The 22487-nt window shown below is 38.2% G+C and overlaps 1 protein-coding gene and 1 pseudogene across 6 annotated transcripts in view; one reads left to right on the top strand and one right to left on the bottom strand.

Annotated features, from left to right (window-relative positions):
- HOOK3 (hook microtubule tethering protein 3) overlaps positions 1-22487 on the bottom strand; it is a 93872-nt gene that overhangs the window by 18866 nt on the left and 52519 nt on the right. For 2 of the 6 annotated variants that reach the window (XR_014832735.1, XM_021077847.2), the window contains exons 10-15: positions 18632-18772; positions 17111-17312; positions 12059-12169; positions 11269-11356; positions 9791-9860; positions 4015-4155 (exon numbers count right to left, since the gene is read on the bottom strand). Coding sequence is in view for 1 of the 6 variants with exons in the window: in XM_021077847.2 (XP_020933506.1) it covers positions 4015-4155; positions 9791-9860; positions 11269-11356; positions 12059-12169; positions 17111-17312; positions 18632-18772 (753 nt within the window). In the remaining 5 variants the exon portion in view is untranslated. Of the gene's footprint in view, positions 1-224; positions 4156-9790; positions 9861-11268; positions 11357-12058; positions 12170-17110; positions 17313-18631; positions 18773-22487 lie in introns of those variants that run through there. The other 4 variants (XR_014832736.1, XR_014832739.1, XR_014832738.1 and 1 more) reach the window with 4 other exon arrangements.
- LOC146395147 (U6 spliceosomal RNA) lies at positions 6368-6466 on the top strand (annotated as a pseudogene).

Raw genomic sequence — 22487 nt, 5'->3', positions numbered from 1 at the left:
CAGGAAGCAATATGGAAATATACACCAAACTATAAGACTATTTCAACTATCCATCTTAGCCATCTTAAAAATTATTTACTAAATAAACACTGTAAGCCTACTAGGTGGAAGCTGTCATAAGAATATCTCTCTTTATTGTGAGATAATATATAAAGAGTGTGTACACGGCAGGTACTCTGTAAATGCTTCTACTTTCTTTCTCTCCTTTCAGTTCAGTGAATTAATTTTTTTTTTTTTTTTGTCATTTTAGGGTAGCACCCACAGCATATGGATGTTCCCAGCCTAGGGGGTGAATCAGAGCTGCAGCTACTGGCCTACGCCACAGCCACAGCAACACTGGATCTGGGCCACGTCTGCAACCTACACCACAGCTCAGAGCAACACCAGATCCTTAACCCACTGAGTGAGGCCAGGGATTGAACCCGTGTCCTCATGGATACCAGTTGGGTTCACTACCATTGAGCCACAATGGGAACCCCCAATTAACATTTTAATCAAGATCTAATTACATATAGCTATCAAGGGGGCATAGGGAGAAAGTGAGCTTGAATCCCCACATACTATGAGAGGGAATGAAATCATAAATGCCCCCAGAAAGCTCTGACATGGCCCTACTCTCAACCCTTCCTGCCTCTCCTGCTTGAGGGTCAACAGGTATTACAGCCTTTTAACAAGGACTCACTTATTGGGAAAACTAAATGGAAATGAGCTTGGAGGTTTTCTACAAACCTTTTCTTCTAAGGTGATATATGGGTGATGAGCAAAATGTATTTAAGGTCATACAGTTAAAAGACTGTGGGGGGAGTTCCCATCGTGGCTTAGTGGTTAACGAATCTGACAAGCATCTGTGAGGACTCAGGTTTGAATTTGGCCTTGCTCAGTGGGTTAAGGATCTGGTGTTGCCATGAGCTGTAGCGTAGATCGAAGATGCAGCTCAGATCCCGCACTGCTGTGGCTGTGACGAAGGCCAGCAGCTACAGCTCCGATTTGACCCCTAGCCTGGGAACCTCCATATGCCTCGGGTATGGCCCTGAAAAATGAAAATAAATAAATAAATAAATACAGACAGACAGACAGACTCAGTGGGGATTTCCCACTGTGGTGCAGAGGGTTAAGGATCTGGTGTTGCTGCAGCTGCGACAGCTGTGGCTTGGATTCAATTCCTGGCCAGGGAACTTCTATAGGCCACAGGTTCAGTTGAAAAAGGGAAAAAAAAAAGACTCAGTAGGACTGAAACTCTGCTGTCTTGCTGCTAGTCCAGTTCTGTCAAATAGTAAGAGGTTAAGTTAGAGACAAGGTAATGTAAAAACTTATTAAACTCAAAACGAATATGCTATAATTCACTTAAGAGAAAAGGCATTCTGTGAGGGAGACAGGGTTTTAAAAAAAGTGTTGTACAAACGTGGCAGAAGATAAATTCGAAAGAAGGTAAAGGTGAAGTAGAGGCTCTGGAATCAGTAGTCTGGGTCTGAGCCAAAATTCCTTCATCTGGAACACTTTAATAAAGACCAAATATAGAAAACACTTTTTTTGTTGCTGTTTTTTTAGGGCCACACCCATGGCACATGGAGTTTTCCAGGCTATGGGTCAAATTGGAGCTGTAGCTGCTGGCCTACGCCACAGCCACAGCCACAGCCACATGGGATCTGAGCTGCATCTCAACCTTCACCATACTTGATGACAACGCTGGATCCTTAACCCACTGAACAAGGCCAGGGATCAGACCTGTGTCCTCATGGATTCTACAGTCAAGATTCATTTCCACTGAGCCACGACAGGAACATCTAGAAAACACTTATTTAGCACCATGTCTGAAACAAATAGGAGCTTAAAAAATGTTAGCTGCTATTATTATTACTCTTACAGGTCATAATACCTACAAGTAGCTATAGTCCAAAGGTAAGTTATCATTGGTGTTGTAACTTAAGAGACATACAGAGCTGTAAATAACACAGGGACTTGGTGGAGGTGGGGTGGGGTGGTGCGTCACCAGTCACCTCCATACACGAGTCCTGTACACACGACAATTAGCTCTTCTGCTTTGGAGGAGAAAAGAGCAATAGCTGTAACGCTTGTGAAAGACAAGGCAAATCTGTTGTTAGATAAGTTGTAGGTGTTGATTAGCCGAAAAGAAATCAGTGTCGGGAGAGCCTATAATGCTCAAATCTGTTCTGGAGGCCAAGGGGGAGGGGTGACACAGGGCACTCTCCCCAAGGGCTCTGCAAGATCGCCAGCAGTTTTCTATGATTCCCATACCTCTCCCTTCTCTTTTTCCACTTTTCCTAAGTATTTTTAAAAAGTATTCATTATCTATGCTCCTAAGAATTGATATAAAACATGGCTCTTTCTGTTGACACTTTATGCTCTAATAATCCCCCTGGTATTTACACTGTTTGCTGATTCTCCCTCAGCAGCTTTGAAAATGATGGTCACGGGAAGAAGGGAGGGATATGTAAAACTGTCATAACAATTCTGACTCTCAGGACTGACTCACACCTGGGAAATGCCAAATCAATCAGGCATAATAAACAGAGAATCTGTAATATCATGCAAACTGTGAAACTATTTATAAAACATGTCAAATCCCTTCAAAATGCCAGAATATCCCAGCTTGAAGAAAAAGACCGACCCATGTGTTTGGTAGCTAAGAAACATTTCCAAAAAGGAAGAGAACCTGAAGACTGTCACAACAAAATATGAGTAACCCTTGCCAGAGTAAGCTACTGCTTTTAAAAGTAGTTTGGGGACTTCCTTTCATGGCTCAGTGGTTAGCAAACCCGACTAACATCCATGGGGCTGCAGGTTCGATCCCTGGCCTCGCTCAGTGGGTTAAGGATCCAGCGTTCCCATGAGCTGTGGTGTAGGTCACAGACACGGCTTGGATCCTGCATTGCTGTGGCTCTGGCGTAGGCCAGTGGCTACAGTTCCGACTGGACCCCTAGCTTGCATACCTCCATATGCCACAGATGCAGCCCTAAAAGACAGAGACCAAAAAAACAAAAGTAATTTTGAATGACCGTCTACTGCAATACTCTGAAAACTTACAAGCAGAAAAGTGATGCTCTTGTTAAATTTGCAGATTCTGAATTCTCAAAATAACTAAATTGCTCATAAAATGGAAGATTTCATATTAGAGTCAAAAGAGATAACACATTTAAAAAAAAGCCCTATCAATTCAATTATGATGGATACTACAGTTTTCCTCACACTGATTGAGTCTTTAAAATGTTAACTTGTGAAAAGAGGGTAAATTTTATTAACCTGATCGTGACTGTGAAGTAAAATTGTTATGTGGTGACTTTCAAATTTTATTTATTTATTTATTTATTTAAGCTTTTAAGGGCCAACCTGAAGTTCCCAGGCTAGGGGTCAAATCGGAGCTACAACTGCTGGCCTAAGCCACATGCACAGCAATATCAGATCTGAGCTGCATCTGTGGCCTACACCACAGCTCACGCCCACACCACATCCTTAACCCACTGAGACAGGCCAGAAATCCCCAGGCTAGGGGTTGAATGGGAGCTGCAGCTGCTGGCCTACACCACAGCCACAGCCATTCAGGATCTGAGCAAAGTCTGCAACCTAGAGCAAAGTCTGCAACCTACACGGCAGCTCACAGCAACACAGGATCCTCTTAACCCACTGAGCGAGGCCAGGGATCAAACCTGCGTCCTCATGGATACCAGTCAGATTTGTTTCCACTGTGCCACAATGGGTACTCTGGCGACTTTATTTTTTAATCCTCTACTTCTAATTAGTGATTAGAAAAGGAAGATGGTAGGGCCTTGGTATCATTCTGCCTGAAGAGCTAAGAAGGACATGCTATCACAGAGAGACACAATAATGGGGCAAATGTGCCCATTAGTGGAAAAGCCGAAAAAAGTACTCTTGAAATGAAATGGAACAACACATTGTTACTTTTCAAAATGCAATTCAAACCTTTGTTTAAGGGGATCAAAACCAAGGTGAATGGAGAAAGACTGTGTTTATGTGCTGCCTCCAGGCAGCTCCTACCTGTTCTCCGTCTCCAGCTCATTCTTTCGTAGGTTGGCATCATCTAGAAGGCTCTGCAACAAGGCGATTTTTTCATTGTCTGAACCCTCTTGGTTGATTTTTAACATCTTATTCTCATGCTGAAGACGAATAAGCTTCTCCCTGGGAGCAAACAAGAAACTGATTATTTAGTACCTAAATACAATATAATTATCAAAATCCAGCCAGTCATTGTTACAGATTTAATACATAGAACAGAAATGAAAAACAAAGTACCTGCAAAGAATTTAGCTCCTGTGGTTACTGGCTGGGACATTATGTTTCAGATCTTAAGCACTTTCTTTTTAGAATGGGGATAATCTGAAGATAACAGAATATCCAAATATCATGATTTGTGATGAATGAGGTTTCAAAATCCTATTTCCTTTCTGATTTAAATACTTAAGCTGTGAATGCATCTATGTACTTGTTCTTTGGTTCTCATCAACAAAACATCATCTCAAAAAAAAAAAAACCCCAAAAAACAGAAGGAGTTCCCATTGGACATAGTGACCATGAGGATGCAGGTTTCCATCCCTGGCATTGCTCAGTGTTAAGGATCTGGTATTGCCACAAGCTGTGGCACTGGTTGCAGATGTGGCTTAGATCTGGTGCGGCTGTGGTGAAAACAGGCAGCTACAACTCCAATTTGACTCCTAGCCCAGAAACTTCCATATGCTGTAGGTTCGGCCGTAAGAAAGAAAAAAAAAAGTCATCTTTAATGCTCTTAAATTACCAATCATGTTGTGGCAAGGTATAAGTATTCAACGAAGAATACCATCAAGATGCATAGTTCCCCAGAGATGTGTAAAACTGTATTCTTGTAATAAGACAGAAAATCAGAGCCAAGTTACTGAACTGCATTGTTTTGGGCTCTTTGTGTTACGTCAAAATCTTACACACAAAGATTACCACTACGTTTACTGCAGTGATGATAAAAAAAATACTTGTTAAGGATACAACTCATCCTTTATGTTAGGGAGGGGCATCTTTAGAGAGCCACATGAAGAAGGCATTACTGTCAATACCAGATACTATCAAGAGCTGTGCTTCCCATGGAAAAGGAAAAACAAAATGAAATATCAAACACACACAAACCAGTCTGCCCGTAAACACTGTAAATCTTTTGCTACTGAAGAGATGAGTGTCAAATTTGTAGCCCAACTCAAGCAGTAATAAAGAACCTGATATATTTTATAAACGGACAACAATGACTTCATTGTATTTTTTGGTTACAAAGTAAAACATGCTCATCATAGGGTGAAAAAAAAAAAAAAGACAGAGAAGAAAATATTGCACCCTCCATAAGCCTAGGGTGCAAAATTCCTGCTGAAATATAGCATTCTAATTTTATGCATATGCACAACCATGTAAAAGACCTGTAAAAATGAATCTTGCAGTACGTGCTACATTGGTATCTGCTATTTATACTTTTTGCAATCTTTTCATATCATTAAATTTTATACTCTAATATTTTATTTATTTGTTTTTGTTAGTGCCTGTGGCATGTGGTAGTTCCTGGGCCAGGGATCGAATTCGTGCCACTGCAGCAACCCAAGCCCCAGCAGTGACAATGCCAGATCCTTAACCTTCTGAGCCACTGGGAACTCCTATACTTTAATAGTTTAAACGACATGTTAAAAGACATAGATTTAAAAAAAAGACATAGCTGAATTACTATTTAATCAATGCCCAATTACTGGTATTTAGATTATTACCAATTTTGAGCTTTAACATGTTCTTAATGATCAGCTTTATAAATAGCCCTTTGTGTATATTCTCGGTTATTTCCTAAGGATTAATTCTCAGAAGAGTAATTTTTACATCAAAAGATGAGCACATCTTTTAGATAATATACCTTTTCTGGGAACTGTGTCTAGTCACTTATGATGGAGCATGATAATGGGAGAAAATGCTTTTTTTTTTTTTTTTTTGCCTTTTCTAGGGCCACACCACGGCATACGGAGGTTCCCAGGATATGGGTCTAATCGGAGCTGTAGCCACCGGCCTACGCCAGAGCCACAGCAACTGGGGATCTGAGCCGTCTGCGACCTACACCACAGCTCACGGCAACACCGGATCCTTGACCCACTGAGTGAGGCCAGGGATCGAACCCGAAACCTCATGGTTCCTAGTCGGATTCACTAATCACTGAGCCACACTGGGAACTCCAATAATGGGAGAAAATAGAATGTATACATGTATGCGAAACTGGGTCACCACACTGTACAGTAGAAAAAAAATTGTATTGGGGAAATCACAATAAAAAAATACATCTATACATATCTTTTCAGCCAAACTGCTCGAAAGAAGAGTTGTGCAGTGAGTTGTTTCTGTGTGTGTGCGCACACACACGCAACTGGAATGATAGAGAGGATTAGCATGGCCTCTGCACAAGGATGACACATAAATACATGAAGTGTTCCATACTTTTATAGAGGCAGGGGATTTTTATTTTAAAAAAGGGCTATTATGGGATTATATGAAATCATGTGGAGTTCCCATTGTTGCTCAGTGGTAAGGAATCCGACTAGTATCCATGAGGATGCAGGTTTGATGCCTGGCCTTGCTCAGTGGGTTAAGGATCTGGTGTTGTCTGAGCTGTGGGGTAAGCTGCAGATGAGGCTCGGATCTGGTGTTGCTGTGGCTCTTGCGTAGGCCTGCAGCCGCAGGTCCAATTTGACCCGTAGCCCGGGAACTTCCATATGCCTCGGGTGTGGCCCTAAAAAGCAAAAAAAAAAAGAAAGAAAAAAAAATCAGGTGTGTGAAACTTGTGAAAACTGCTAAGCACTATAGAATTTAATGAATTTTCATTAAGAAAAAGAATTAGAAAAAGGTAAATAAGTACTAGAGAGGTACAACACAATAAACATAATGAACACTGTTGTGTGGATACTGTTATGAGTAAATCCTAAAAGTTCTCATCACAAGGAAAAAAATATTTTTTATATTTCTTTAGCTTTGTTTCTGTATGAAATGATGGATGTTCACTAAAACTTATTGTCGTAATTATTTAATGATGTATTTAAGTCACATCATTATGCTGTACACCTTAAACTTACATAGGCCTGTATGCCCATCATATCGCAATAAAACTGGAAGAAAAAAAAAAAGAACAGTTGCGCACCATAGGAAAAAAAAATTTTGTAATTATGTGTGGTGATGGATGTTAAATTACTATGATAATCATTTCACAATATATACAAATATCAAATCATTATGTTGTACACCTAAAACTATTACAATGTTATGTCAATTATATCTCAATTAAAAAAAATTATTTTAAAAAAGTTACATCACTTTAATCTTTTACTCCTATTTTTTGATGTTTCCAATTTCTCCACACCCTTAACATTAGTGAAAATCATCATTTTTAATAGATTTCTGTGAACTGGATAGGGAAATTTCTTTATGTATCAAGAATATTAACCCATCATCTATGACATATATTAAGAAATTTCACCCTTTGCACTATTTCATTTTCTTGATAGCTTTTCTAGACACAGAGTTATCTCAATTTTTATTGAGTAATACTCAAAAAAAAAAGGTATTTTATATCTTCAATCTTTTTTTTTTGGCCACGCCGATGGCATGTGGAAGTTCCTAGGCCAGGGACTGAACCTGTGCCACAGCAGTGACCTGAGCTGCTGCAGTGACAATACTGGATCCTTAACTCAGTGGGCCACAAGGGAATCTTTTGTTGAATCTTTATCATTGTTCTTTTCTGCTTTAAAAATTCAACTGCGGTGGTTAACGAATCCGACTAGGAACCATGAGGTTGCGGGTTCGGTCCCTGCCCTTGCTCAGTGGGTTAACGATCCGGCGTTGCCGTGAGCTGTGGTGTAGGTTGCAGACGCGGCTCGGATCCCGCGTTGCTGTGGCTCTGGCGTAGGCTGGTGGCTACAGCTCCGATTCGACCCCTAGCCTGGGAACCTCCATATGCCGTGGGAGCGGCCCAAGAAATAGCAACAACAACAACAGCAACAACAAAAGACAAAAAGACAAAAAAAATAAAATAAAATAAAATAAAATAAAATAAAAAAAAAATTCAACTGCGTTAGCTATAAGCTTCCTTAAAATTTGTTGTGTGGATATAACCTTTTGTTTTTTTCTTCTTTCTTTTTAGGGCTGCACCTGTGGCATATGGAAGTTCCCAGGCTAGAAGTCGAATTGGAGCTGCAGTTGCTGGCCTATGCCACAGCCCAGTAACACGGGATCCAAGCTGCATCTGGGACCTACACCACAGCTCATGGCAATGCCAGATCCTTAACCCACTGAGTGAGGCCAGAGATCAAACCTGCAACCTCATGGATACTAGTTGGGTTCCTAACCTGCTGAGCCACAGTGGGAACTCCTGGACATTATCATTTACGTATAAATATTCATAACAAAAGTGTTTTTTCATTCAACAAATTTTATTGGTCCAGTAATCACACTGGACTAATAATCATGTGATCCAAGAACTAAATACTCTATCAGATAAGTAAAAGGTATGCAAAAAAAGTAAAAGGCATACAAAATGCTTCTGGAATTGGTGTTGCAAAATATGTCTTCTGTTTCTCCTTTTTTTTTTTTTTTTTTTTTTTTTTTGGCCATATCTGTAGCATATGGAAGTTCCCAGGCCAGGGATCAAACTCACGCCACAGTAGTGACCTGAGCCATAGCAGTGACAATGCTGGATCCTTAACACACTGCACCACAAGGGAAGTCCTGTCTGTCCTTCTTAAACCAATGCCAAAAACAATAAGCATTGTCTTCATGTACTCAACAAGTATTTCAATGCCTATTGCAATTTTCACAGTTGCAAAGCTTTTACACATTGTTACATCATTATTTTATTTACGTCTCCAAGGATGTTATGAACAATCAAGACTAGTGTCAATTTAGAAAGGGGGAAAAATCAGCCCAAATCTGATAAAAGCAATAGTCAGGCTTAATCATTCACCTCCTGCTGGACATTTGGGGCCTCTCCACCAATTTTTCATTCTTGTACTTAAAGCCAGGCATATACTGAAATAAATGGAATATTTAAAGTGCCATGACTAAATAAAAACGTAAAGTACCACTGAGGGAGGAGTAGGAGAGACAGGGAAATGTATCCTCTGTTCACTGCATTACATCTTTCCCAGACCACTCCCTGTCCTTAATTAATAAATGAAGATGACTAATTATTTTGCAGGCTGATGACTAAGCATAACCTTTGTCTTTGAGCTGAGTGGTTTCACTGCTACCTGTCTGCTGAGGACACCAAAGCACAGACATCAGTTTGCTCTGTACCTCTGAAACCTCATCTTCCAAAAGGGAGAAATCAAGGGTTTGCTGCACCAGCTGAAGAAAGCATCTAATATGTGGAAAACATGGACACCTAACATGAAGCTCACGTTGAAAACATCAGTGACAAAGAGTCAGGAACTGGAGTTCCTATTGTGGTGCAGCAGAAATGAATCTTACTAGTATCCATGAGGATGTGGGTTTGATCTCTCGCCTCGCTCAGTGGGTTAAGGATCTGGCATTGCCATGAGCTGTGGTGTAGGTCATAGATGAGGCTCGGATCCTGAGTTGCTGTGGCTGTGATGCAGGCCAGCAGTTGTAGCTGATTCGACCTACAGCCTGGGAACTTCCATATGCCATGAGTGTGGCCCTAAAAAAAAAAAAAAAAAAAAAAAAAAAAAGAGTAAGGAGCTGGACCTCCAGATGACAGAAAGAGGGCCAGGTTTTCTCCAGGAATACTGTGCAGTGTGGCTGTGGACCGCCTTACCTGATTTCAGGGGTAACGATCTCTGCCGCCAGGCTATCTGAAGATTCCTGACTTCCCAGAGGTATTAACCCTGTAAATACACAGGCATGGATGCCAGATTAAGACAGAGCACAACCATCTCCTTTAGTTTCCATAGGAACCCCTACGCTGAACGTTAATTTTAACAGCTAAAATCTTTACTTCAAATTAAAAAACCGTGTCACAGTTGCCTTACGTCATCATTATACAATTTGAACAATTTTTACGTGTACAATTAAGTGACACTACGTACGTACTATGTTATGAAACCATCACTACTATCTGTTCCCACTCTTTCATCACTCAAAACATAAATTTTGTAACCAGTAAGCAATAATTCCCCACCGCTTTCTCTCTCCGCCCCTTGTAACTTTTATTCCATTTTCTGACTGTCTAAATGATAGCAGTATCTGTCTTTTTGTATCTGGCTCACTTCACCTAACATAAGGTTTTCAACATTCACCTACTGTTACAGCATTTATCAGTACTTCATCTCTTTCTATGGTTCAATAATATTCCAAGATATGTATGTATCACATTTTCTTTATCCATTTATCTGTTGACCACCTTTTGGCTATTGTGAATAATGCTGCTATGAACACTGGTGTACCAGTATCTGGTTGAGTCCTTGCTTTGAATTCTTTTGAGTATATACTTTGGAATGGAATTTCTGGATCATATATATGAAACTTCATGTTTAACTTTTTAAAGAACCACCGTCTCTTCCATGGTGGCTGCTCCATTTTACATCCAGCAATGCACGAGGGCCGTGCTTTCTCCACAACCTCACCAACACCTGTTATTTTCCTTTTATTTTTTGGTAATAGCCATCCTAATGGGTGTGAAGTGGTATCTCATTGTGGTTTTGATTTCCATTTCTCTAATGACTAATGATGTTGAGAATTGTTTAAGGCATTTGTATATTTTCTTTGGAGAAATATCTATATAAGTCCTTTGCCCATCAGTGAACTGAGTGTTGTCTTTGGCTGTTGTTGAGTTCTTTGTGGCATATGCAAATTTCCGGGCAAGGGACTGAACTTATGCCACAGCAGCAACCTGGACTGCTACAGTAACAACACTGGATCCTTAACCCACTGCACCACAAGGGAACTCTTATATATTCTTGATATCAATCACTTAACAGATGAATGATTTGCAAATATTTTCTCCCATTTTGTGGGTGGCTTTTTCACCCTATTGATAGTGTCCTTTGATACACAAAAGTTTTTAATTTTGATGAAGTCCAAGTTACCTATTCTTTCTTTTTTTTCTTTTGGTCACAGTCCCATAATTATAGCCTATTTGCCATAAAATCTGGGTAACAGTTCCAAATTTGTATCAATCTCATGGCTCTTCACCAATTTTTAAATCTCATCTACTGATGCAATCATCCTAAAATGAATCTGATATTTTACTGACACTGTTAGAAATGAGTAGTCTTGCCTGGGCTCCTGAAATACCTTGAGTTGTGAGCTGCCCTTCTTGAGCCTGAACACAGCGCAGCTCTTCAATGGTTTCCTTCAGAGAATCCCTTTCTGTTCTTAACCTCTGGAGGGACATTAAAAATAAGGAAAGTCAGCTTTAAGTTTTATGAGTTTATCCATCAGTGGTCTCTGCCTTATCTACTGGTGAATATGGACATATTATATCTTTTGATTTTCTACAAAAGATCATAGAAAGAAAAGATTATACAATTTTTTCCCATTTAACAATAACTGAATATCTACTATATATAATGAAGTATCTAGTTAAACCTAAGAAACAAAACTGTCTACTCCATCCTTAACAATGAGTAATCTTATTATGTAACATTCTTTTCATGAAACATAAAAGATTAAACAAAGACTTTAAATATTCATAATCAAAACAAAGTAAAAACATTTTAAAAGTTTCAAAATATGTTCAACAACAAAAAGAAATTGTCCTCCATAAAAATCATACATAAAACAGAAAAGCTATACAAATATAGAGAGTCATAAGCAAGATAATGTAAAAGCAGCAACAATGGTAGATAAATAGATATAAACTAGATGCAAATACATTCTTTAATCTTTTATTTTAGATCTCTTTCTGAAACACAAATGTAAATCTTCTGTCATTTAAAAATAAATAATCTCTAATTTTAAATTTATAAATAGACAAAGAAATGTGTAGTCAAAATATGAATTACATATCATATTCTTTATTTTGGCAGTGCTAAAAGGCCTTAGATAGATAGATAGATAGATAGATAGATAGATAGATACTCACATCCTTTTCTTTTTGAAGACTGTCAACTTTTTCTTTCAGCCGCTTATATTCAAAATCTAATTTATCTGCTTTCTTTGATTCTTCAGATAATCTATTTTGCAGTTCTACTACCTGATATATAGAAAGGTGCCATTAATTTTTATAACTTGAAACATTGGAAATTATTACTATTTTCTTCTACAGATCTATGAAAATTCCCATCCCTACTAATAACTCAAAAAAAAAAATATATATATATATAATACAGAAGCCTAACCCAGCGGAGAGAACTAGGCACAAATCTGCCTAAAAACTATAGGTTCTAAAACCAGATCATCCAGAGGAGCAAATGTTCAAAATTATGACAGACTATAGGATTTCCTTTTCTTGTAACACATGGAAGCAAAAGAAATGATGGGGCAAACATCCAATTGCATTGCTAAGCTTGTAAGAAACTAAGCGAAATTGTCAGAGGCTAGCACTGGAGGGGGGATTTTGTGAGGATACTATAGGTACTGTGACATACCACCAGGAACCCAGACCTTTAAAATTATCGGGAGACAGGTAGTTATTAAACTACCTTGGGCTCTAAAAGGTAGGTGAGTCAGTAAACAGGTGGGTTAGGAAAAAAAAAAAAAAATCCATCAGCTGGCAAAATCAATAAGGAAACTTGCCTGTCTTAAAGTGAGTGTTCTGGGTTTTAAAAAGTATAACTTGAAAAGGTTTAATTGCAGCCTACAAATACATGGATCTGTGTTTGAATTTTTACCACATGCCTTGACTGGAAATCCTAAGCCAGGCAAGTAATTTAAAGTCATTCTGGTTGGTAATGCTGTGGAAAATCTGGCATAAGAAAAACATCCATTATCTGGAGGAATACAACCTCAACCAGGTCCCCAGTGTTCACAAAGGTAAAGCCAAAGGACAGAGCAAAATCCAAAATTATAAAAGTCTTAAAGGAATAATCCACTGTGAGCAACAGTCAGCAGAAAAACATTCATAGCAATAACAACAAAACAGAAGAACAAGAACTCTAAGGACTTAAAATTAGAGTTATCAAAAATGAAACACTAGATTTAATACTTAAAGAAAAGAAGGAAGAAGTCTAAATTATAAAAGGAATAAGAGGAGTTCCCAATGTGGCACAGCAGAAATCAATCCGACTAGGAATGATGAGGTTGTGGGTTTGATCCCTGGCCTTGCTCAGCAGGTCAAGGATCTGGGTGTGGTGCAGGTAGCAGATGCGGCTGAGATCTGGTGTTGCTGTGGCTGTGGTGTAGGCCAGCGGCTACAGCTCTGGATAGATCCCTAGCCTGGGAACCTCCATGTGCTGCGGGTGCGGCCTTAAAAAGACAAAAAATAAATAAAAAATAAAAGGAATAAAAGATCATCAAATAACAATCAGCAGGTTTGAAAGAGAACCCAAAGGGAAACTGCAGAAAGAAAAATACTACATTGAAAAATAAAGTATATTAAGCTCCAGATTAGAAACAGACTGAGAGAATCAGTGTATATGCAATTTCACTGCAGTATTTGTAGGTATAGATTTCTTTTTATTTATTGTTCGTGATTCACTGTTAATACTCAATCTGATGTCCTTCATTAATTCTGAAAAATGTTTAGCCATTCTTTCCTTCTAATGTCCTTCTACAATTCTCTCTGTTCTTTCCTCTAGAATTCTAATTAAATAATTTCTCATTTTAATTTGATACCCCTTAATCACATTTATAGTTTTTTGGGGCTTCACTTTTTCCAGTAATTTCTCAGTCCATATTCAAGGTCATTAATTCTTTCAACCTTGTTACATGTAGAAAATTTTCAAAATGAAATGAGAAAAAATGTATTCACCAAAAAAACCTACCAGCCATTCATGGTATTCAGAGTTGTTTGACTAAAAGTTCTCTAATTTATTATATTAAGCAAGTATAATTTGATGCCACAATCAGAAGATGAGGAAAGCATGAGATAGAAAACTTAAAGTACACAAATCATAGAGGCAAAATGAACAAAGCAAATCTAACAATGTGAAACAACAAATAAATCTGCTATGACCTAGGCTAAGACTATCTCTAGGATGCAAGGATGGTTTAAGCATAGAAACCCATCAAGAGAATTCATCCAATTAATAACAAGGAGAGGCAGCGCAGGAGTCTCTCAATAGATGTAGCTGATTAAATTCAACATCCATTTAAGATAAACACTCTGGGCAAATTAGAAATTCAATGAAAATTTTTTTATCCTAATATAAGGTGGCTAGAAAAACCTATAGCAATACTTACACTATACTGGTAAAACATTTAAAGCGTTATGTATAAAATCAACAAGAAATGGTTGCCTATTATTTATTACTATTTTTATTCAAGGCTATACTAAAGGTCAGCCACGCTGATTAAGAAGAAAAAAAGGGGTATGAAGTAGAAACAAAATGGCTTTAATCTATATAAAATATGACCTTTTTTTGGCTATACTGTGACATGCAGAAGTTCCTGGGCAAGGGGTTGAACTTGTGTCACACTAGTGACCTGAGCCAGCAGTGATAATGCCAGATCCGTAACCTGCTGAGCCACCAGGGAACTCCTAAAATATGACTTTTGACAAGGGAACAGCTATTATTAGAAGTAATATGGGAATTTGGCAAGATTGTAAAAATCAACATATAAAAACCAATTTCAATCACATAAATGACCAACACACTGAAAATATCTTTTCTTTTTCTAACTGCATTTACAAAAGCAACCAAATACATAAAGAACCTAAGAGTAAATATAACAAAATACATGCATAGTACTTATAAGAACAATATGAAACTTAATTGAAAGACACTAAGATCTAAATAGAAAGATATTCATTGATAAGAAAATATGGTGTCATAAAGATGTCATCTCTCCCCAAACTGACCAACAGATTCAATGTAATGTCAGTTTGCAAAGATCTAGGGTTTAAAGGGAAAGGAAAGATCTAAGAATAGACAAATTTGAAAAAGAACATGTGTGAGTATCTGTACTGCCAAACATCAAAATTCCTAAGATCTATAGATAATAAGAGAGTGTACCAGTATAAGAATAGATAAGTTGATCAATGAAAAAGAAGAGACTGCCCATAAACAAACCTACTTATAACATAGAAACTTTAGATATATGGTCGGATACAACTGTAGGTCACTGTAGAAGAGACCAATTACTACATAAATGCTGCTAGGTTGACTGGTTGTCCACATAGACAAAAAAAAAATCAAGTGGATCCCTACCTTATACCCTACATGAAAATGAGTTTCTCATAGATTAAAGACTTAAATGTACAAAACAAACCTTAAATCTCTGCAAAGAAAACAGAGATTAGTGCTACATCTTTATGGAGGAAATTATTTCTTAAATTAGATGTTCAAAGCACAAATCATAAAGAAAAGGTATTTAAAGTTTGTTATGTTAAAATTTACAATCTCAAAAAAAGCAAAAGGACAGGTCAGACAGAGATTGGTAGGAAATAAATGCAACATATGACAAAAGATTATTATTGGGAACATATAAAGAACTTTCAGAATCAGTAAAAGAAATAATCTAATTTTACAAATGAATAAAGGATAAAAGTAGGTAATGCACAAGAGAAATGTGATTGGTAAATGTATTTGCAATTAGGGTAATACAAAGTATAATCATAAGGAGACATCATTTCAGGTAACACAATCACTATGGCAAACAATTTGGCAATATCTAACTAAATGAAGATACTCTAAGGAAGATATTCCACATAGTTATAAAACTTCCACACATGTACAGAAAAGGATATGTTCAATACTAATCACAGAGGCATTTTTTAAAATATAATATATACAATATATAAACTATATATTCATAATATATAAAAATTATATATATAACAGAACATCTTGTATGTCTTTCTACAGAAAAATGGATAAACTGTGGTATAGTCACTCAATAGGATACTATACATTGGTACAAATGAACGGGATAAAGCTACACTTATCAACACAAACAAATTTTACAAATATCTACTGAGCAGAAGTAAATCGCAGAAGACAACATCTACTGTATTCTTTACATGAAGTTTTGAAATGTCAAAAATTCTGTGTGTGTGTGTATGTGTGTGTGCGTAGCAAAACAATAAAGAGATGCACAGGGATAAAAACTACAAAATAGGAGTTCCCATCATGGCTCAGCGGAAATGAATCTGACTAGTATCCATGAGGACACAGGTTTGATCCCTGGCCTGGATCAGTGGGTTAAGGATCTGGTGTTGCTGTGAGCTTCGGTGTAGGTCGCAGATCTGGCTCAGATCCTGTGTTGCTGTGGCTTTGGTGTAGGCCAGCAGCTGTACCTCTGATTGGACACCTAGTCTGGGAACTTCCATAAGCCTCTCATGGGGCCCTAAAAAAAAAGGACCAAAAAAAAAAAAAAAAAAAGAAAGAAAGAAAAAGAAAACCACAACAACAACAACAACAACAAAGACAAAAAAAAAAAAAAGGAGTTCCCGTCGTGGCGCAGTGGTTAATGAATCCGACTAGGAACCGTGAGGTTGCGGGTTCGGTCCCTGCTCTTGCTCAGTGGGTTAACGATCCAGCATTGCCGTGAGCTGTGGTGTAGGTTGCAGACGCGGCTCGGATCCTGCGTTGCTGTGGCTCTGGTGTAGGCCGGTGGCTACAGCTCCGATTCGACCCCGAGCCTGGGAACCTCCATATGCTGTGGGAGCGGCCCAAGAAATAGCAACAACAACAACAACAACAAAAAGACAAAAAAAAGAAAACCACAAAATGGTTTAGTGGTTAAGTGTAATGAAGAGGGGAAAATGGTTTTAATTCATTAAGCATGGATACTTACTGCATTTTTTTTATACTTCAGTCTATTTCTTAAATCTTACACAATAAATTAAAAAAATAAAAAAATAATCGAAGGATATGCTAGAGAGCCCAGTCAATAACCTCTGGATGAGAACAATGTTTCACAGGTAAAAAATACAGAATGCCATGAAAACAGGTCAGTGGATTCTAAGAAGCCACAGTTGTTTTGACGGAGAGCTCTCTGCAAACGCTTTAAGAAGCCGTGTCCCTCTTCTTACCTGTCTCTTATATGTCTCCAGTTGACTTCGAGCTGCATTGGCTTTTCTAAGCTCTTCCTCTAGACTGACAGTGTTCTGCATATACATAGTATTCTTCTCTTCTAAGAGTTTAACCTGCCTCCGCAGATCACCAAGATCCTCTAGCTTCTTTTTATATGATTCCACTTGGCCTTCCAGTTTAGACACCTTATCAGAAGAATGCCTAGAATAAGATGTGAAACCAGAAATCACAAACACATCCACAGTTGTAAAGCTGCCTTAGATAGTGCCAAACCAAGTGGGATCACCAGGAAATAACATTTTTTAATGAAATGATAAGGCTGGAGGTGATTCCAGCTTAGTTTTTTGTGGTTCCAAAATACGACCAAAATTACAGCACAACTTGTAATGGAGAACATTATGAAATTTACTCTGGGGGTAGCCAGCAGAGTCACATGTAGCATAAAAGCAAAATAAACTCTAAGTGTCCAAATAATTTGGCAATTAGAAGGTTATCAGTGACCAGAGAGGAACACTGGTTCCATGGAGCAGTGGGGGCGGGCAGTGGCAGAGTTTGGTGGGTTAAGGAGAGAATGTAAATTTTACCCTGTGTCAACTAAATTTGTTCTGGAAGGAAGGAGAGGGTAATAAGTCTCTTACTTCTAAGATGAGAGGGATCTAAATATATAAATACATGCTAAGGAGGACAATTCCAACATGAAGAAAAATAATAACTGATGTAACAGTCCCTACGGAGGTGGAAGGGTTGAAGGAGTCAGTATTGGACAGGAGGAAGAAGGACAGGTCCCTCCCTCCTCCTCACAGTGTCAGCTCCTGAGACTGAAGCCTGGGAGAGGTGTGGGGGCAGTCAGGGGAGAAGGAAGGAATGCTGGACAGAGCTCTCCACTCTTCTGCTCTCCGCAGAACCGGGGCCAGGAGGAGGAGCCCAGCGGAGAGTAAAGATGGTTGGTCTACGGGAGGACAAAACTCCACACCATGTGATTTTCTCTACTGGTTCTCGGTACTCAGAGAGCAAAAGTGTCAAATACAAATGGCCAGAATGATCTAACAGGGCGCAGATCAGACAAGCACAATGGTGGAGAAGTGAGGGGCCCAGTGAGCCAACAGTTGAGTCCAGCGAGGAAATGAAGCCTGGTGGGAGGGACAGTGTCCAAGGAAAAGGAGGACCATGTAACCAGAGGGCTCAAAACAACAGACCAGGAACAGGAAAAGCTCAGCGCTACACAACGGTGAAGTGGTGGTCAGAGGTCTGTGTAACATGTACACACAGCACTGATTTGTCAGATACTGCTCCAAGGGTTTACAAATATAGACTCGCTTAATTCTGCATGTCAGTCTGAGGGAGATTTGTGTATTATTTCCATTTTACAGACGAGAAAATGGTCACATGGGGGTTAAATAAATGGCAGCACTGGGGTATGAACCCAGGTGGTCTGGATCTTCAGCACCTTCCTGTGCTCAGAGACCTCGGAGTTCCCAGCATCAGGGTAGATCTGCTCAGGGTTTGGGAAGACGGTTTACCTGAGAACATCTATTTCATCTTTGAGAGACTGGGCATCATCTGCCAAAGTGGTGAGCTCATCATTCTGCTGCCGGAGTTCAGAGATCTCCTTCTCTAACTCTTCACAGCGTATTCGATAATCATCTTTGGCTGCTTCAAGTCTGGAACCAAAACAAAATAGATCTAGAAAGCACTATTTACTGCAGTAAATAGTCAAAGAGTAAAAGTAAGTAAAAAGAAAATGAAAAAAATTTTTCTTGAATTTGCCTCTTACTTTTGAGACCATCAGCTGTATTTCCAAGTTTTAACTGTCCTGGAAATGGATTCTACTGTCCAAGACTTGTGGAAAGATAACATCTGATCACCATTCCTTTATTTAGAAGTTAGACACCAAGCACTATTTTTCAAAATATATTAGCTATAATTTTAGTTTTATTTCTGATTATGAAATTAACATACATTCCCTTTGGAAATTTACGAAGTACAGAAAAGCAAGTAAGACAAAAATCATGTTTTACTCTAGACAGACAGCTACTGTTAACATTTTTGGAATATAACCTCCAGCCTGATTTATATTCATAGACCTTTTTCCCCCAAAATACGAATATTGTTTCTAGTTTATATTAATTTCTTTTGATTAACATACATCCTTCCTTTGGGTTTATAAGATTCTTTCTCATGTCACAAACAGTTACCATTGGTTATTCACTTTTAATTTTATCTAAGTATTTAATGTACAGAAGTTCTTAATTTTTATGTAATTCAACTGATGATCTTATACTTTATAGTTCCTACCTCCAATGTGCAATTAGAAACTTTTTTTCTTCTAATTCTTTATTTTCTGTTAGTATTGATATGGTTTCATTTTTTTTTTTTTTTTTTTTTTGCCTTTTTGCTATTTCTTGGGCCGCTCCCACAGCATATGGAGGTTCCCAGGCTAGGGGTCGAATCGGAGCTGTAGCCATCAGCCTATGCCAGAGCCACAGCAACGCAGGATCCGAGCCGCATCTGCAACCTACACCACAGCTCACGGCAACGCCGGATCATTAACCCACTGAGCAAGGGCAGGGATCGAACCTGCAACCTCATGGTTCCTAGTCGGATTCGTTAACCACTGCGCCATGACGGGAACTCCTGGTTTCATTTTTAACTTCAACTTCCCTGGAATTCACTTGGGTATATGATGTAATATAAGAATCTAACTTTTCCTGCCAAAATACTTACATAGTTCTCAAACTATGCAAGAAATAATTTAACCTTTCTTTATTGATTAGAAAATGCCACCTCTATCATATTATATATCTTTATATATACTTGAATTGGTTTCTGATCTTCACTTGTGTCACTGGTGTGTTTTGCTGTACCAGTACCAAGCTATTTTAACTAGTAAAAGTTTATAACATACTTAAGCACTGGGTATGGCAAGTATTCCCTTATTATACTTTGTTCTCAAAATATTCTGGGAATCATTTGCTCCTTAACACTTCTGGAGGAACATAACATGTGAAATGGAATCAAGTTCAAATTATATAATAATTGAAGAAGAAATGGCATTCTTACAATGCTCCATTAAAAACACCTAATAATATGTTCTCTCTCTCCATGGGGTATTAAAATATGATTTATGTATAACTTAGAAGTTTCTATCATATAATTTCCTCATATTACTTACTGGGATATATCTATAATATCTATATATATCTGTATTTTACACAGCCCAGTAAGTGGCAAAGCCAGGATTTTTAGAATGTTTAGGAAAAATGTCAAATAATAGATTAATACTCATCCTCACTTATTCTTTTTTTTTTTTCTTCCATTGTACTCCTCTGAATAGAATCATTATTTTCCTTATACCCAAAACACATCTATGAAGTTTATTATTTTTAAAAAATAAATTTTATTGATGTATAAGTGACTCAATGTTGTTGGTTTCAGGTGTACATCAAAGTGAATCATCCTCCTCACTTATTCTTTACTGAAAATTTCATGTACGAAGCTTATTTCATATTTTTTTCTCCCTTAACTTACAGTTTGAAGGAGTTATAACAGATTAATAGTGATTATAATAGATTTAATAATATTCAACAGGTAACAATCCTGGGATAAAGCTTATTTTAATATAGTAATGGATTGGATTTGCTACTATTTTATTCAGAATTATTTAAAGAATATTCATAAATGAGATATTTGCCATTTAATAGTAATAAATCCATTATGCTAATACAGACAACATATTCTTTAAGAAAAATAAATATTTTTGAAACCAAAAATTGATGAAAAGAATGTTTTTTACATTCTGTGATTCGAATCATCTGGTTTAAGAGAAGACAGCTGAGTTCTCTTAATTCTTTGTACATTCATCTGCTGTAATGGTTTTTAAGGAAATCCATTATCTGTACATATTCTGCACAGATATGTAGAAAAGGGCCTTGAAGACTTTCTGAAAGCGTTCTCAGATCACACCCTAAACTGCAGATAGACTATTTTTCTAAGGTTTCTGAGAAGACTAAGGAAAGATTTTTATTTTTTCTTGTCAAGGCAAAAGGCAAAAGGCAAAAGGCAAAAGGCAAAAAAAAAAAAAAAATCCAGAAACATTTCATTGTGGTTTATAAACAAAGGCTGCTAGATATGTTACCATACTAAGTTAAATGAAAAGAGAAAATCTAATTGACATTTAATTTCTCCTATAGTTTTAACACTGGAAATCTACGTCAGATAAGAAAGAGGTTATGGTATATTTTCTAGTAAATAACACAATATTTTAACTGTACGGATATGTCCTTCAAATTTGTGGTTCTGTTCTACCTTGCAGGGCACCTTTACATCAGCCTGCCCTTTAAATAAGTCTGTCTCTATAAACCACACACATGGCCTTTGACCAGCGTCTCTTTAAGCTGTGCCCTGGAAGGAGCACCAATCTCTTCAAATTCAGTGCCTGTACATTTTATGGCATCTGGCCCTTTTAGAAGATAAAATTACTTTGAAACCTGTCCCTGCAGTTGGTGATCGAATTTCCTTTTTTGGTTGTAAAATAATTTCAGATTCGGAGTGAATTTAATCTTTCTCTCGACCACTCCAGCTCACCCTTGGCTCCTTTGCCAGCAATTTCTCCGACTTTTGTTCTCAGTCTGCCTTTACCTGTCTCCAATCACCTGGCAGGGTTGGGGGGGGCAGGTATTTGGCTTTTGCCTTTCTCTCACAGTTATCCTGCAGGCAGGTATTCAGTCCTCAGGTACTGCTGAGGGTGGGTGCCGCCAGAATTTCTCCAGGATATACGGTTAGTTTGTGTTGTGGGGGAGGACTCTGGGGCGGTGGCTAAGTACACAGACCCTGGGTTTGCAGCTACCCAACCAAGTTCTAACACTATACTCTCAACTTTTTTTTTTTTTTGCTTTTTAGATCAGCACTCGTGGCATATAGAAATTCCCAGGCTATGGGTAGAATTGGAGCTGAAGCTGCCAGCCTACATCACAGTCATAGCAACAGCAACACCAGAGCCAAGCTGCATTTTCGAGCTACACCACAGCTCACGGCAACACTGGATCCTTAACCCATTGAGCAAGGCCAGGGCTCGAATCCACGTTCTCATGGATACTAGTTGGATGTTTCCACTGTGCCACGATGGTAACTCCCTATACTTCCAACTTTAAAAGGCATTATCAAACTTTGACTAGTTGCTGCCTGATGGGAGGGGGAGGGAGTGGGAGGGATCAGGAGCTTGGGCTTATCAGACACAACTTGGAATAGATTTACAAGGAGATCCTGCTGAGTAGCATTGAGAACTATGTCTAGATACTCATGCTGCAACAGAACAAAGGGTGGGGAAAAAAAATGTAATTGTAATGTATACATGTAAGGATAACTTGGTCCCCTTGC

This window comes from Sus scrofa, chromosome 17 (genome assembly GCF_054392235.1).
Source record: "Sus scrofa isolate SSC_HxYL_T2T_F1_AM1 chromosome 17, Sscrofa_HxYL_maternal_Yorkshire_Landrace_v2.0, whole genome shotgun sequence".
Classification (NCBI taxonomy): domain Eukaryota; kingdom Metazoa; phylum Chordata; class Mammalia; order Artiodactyla; family Suidae; genus Sus; species Sus scrofa.
This window is presented reverse-complemented; position numbering and strand designations above follow the sequence as displayed.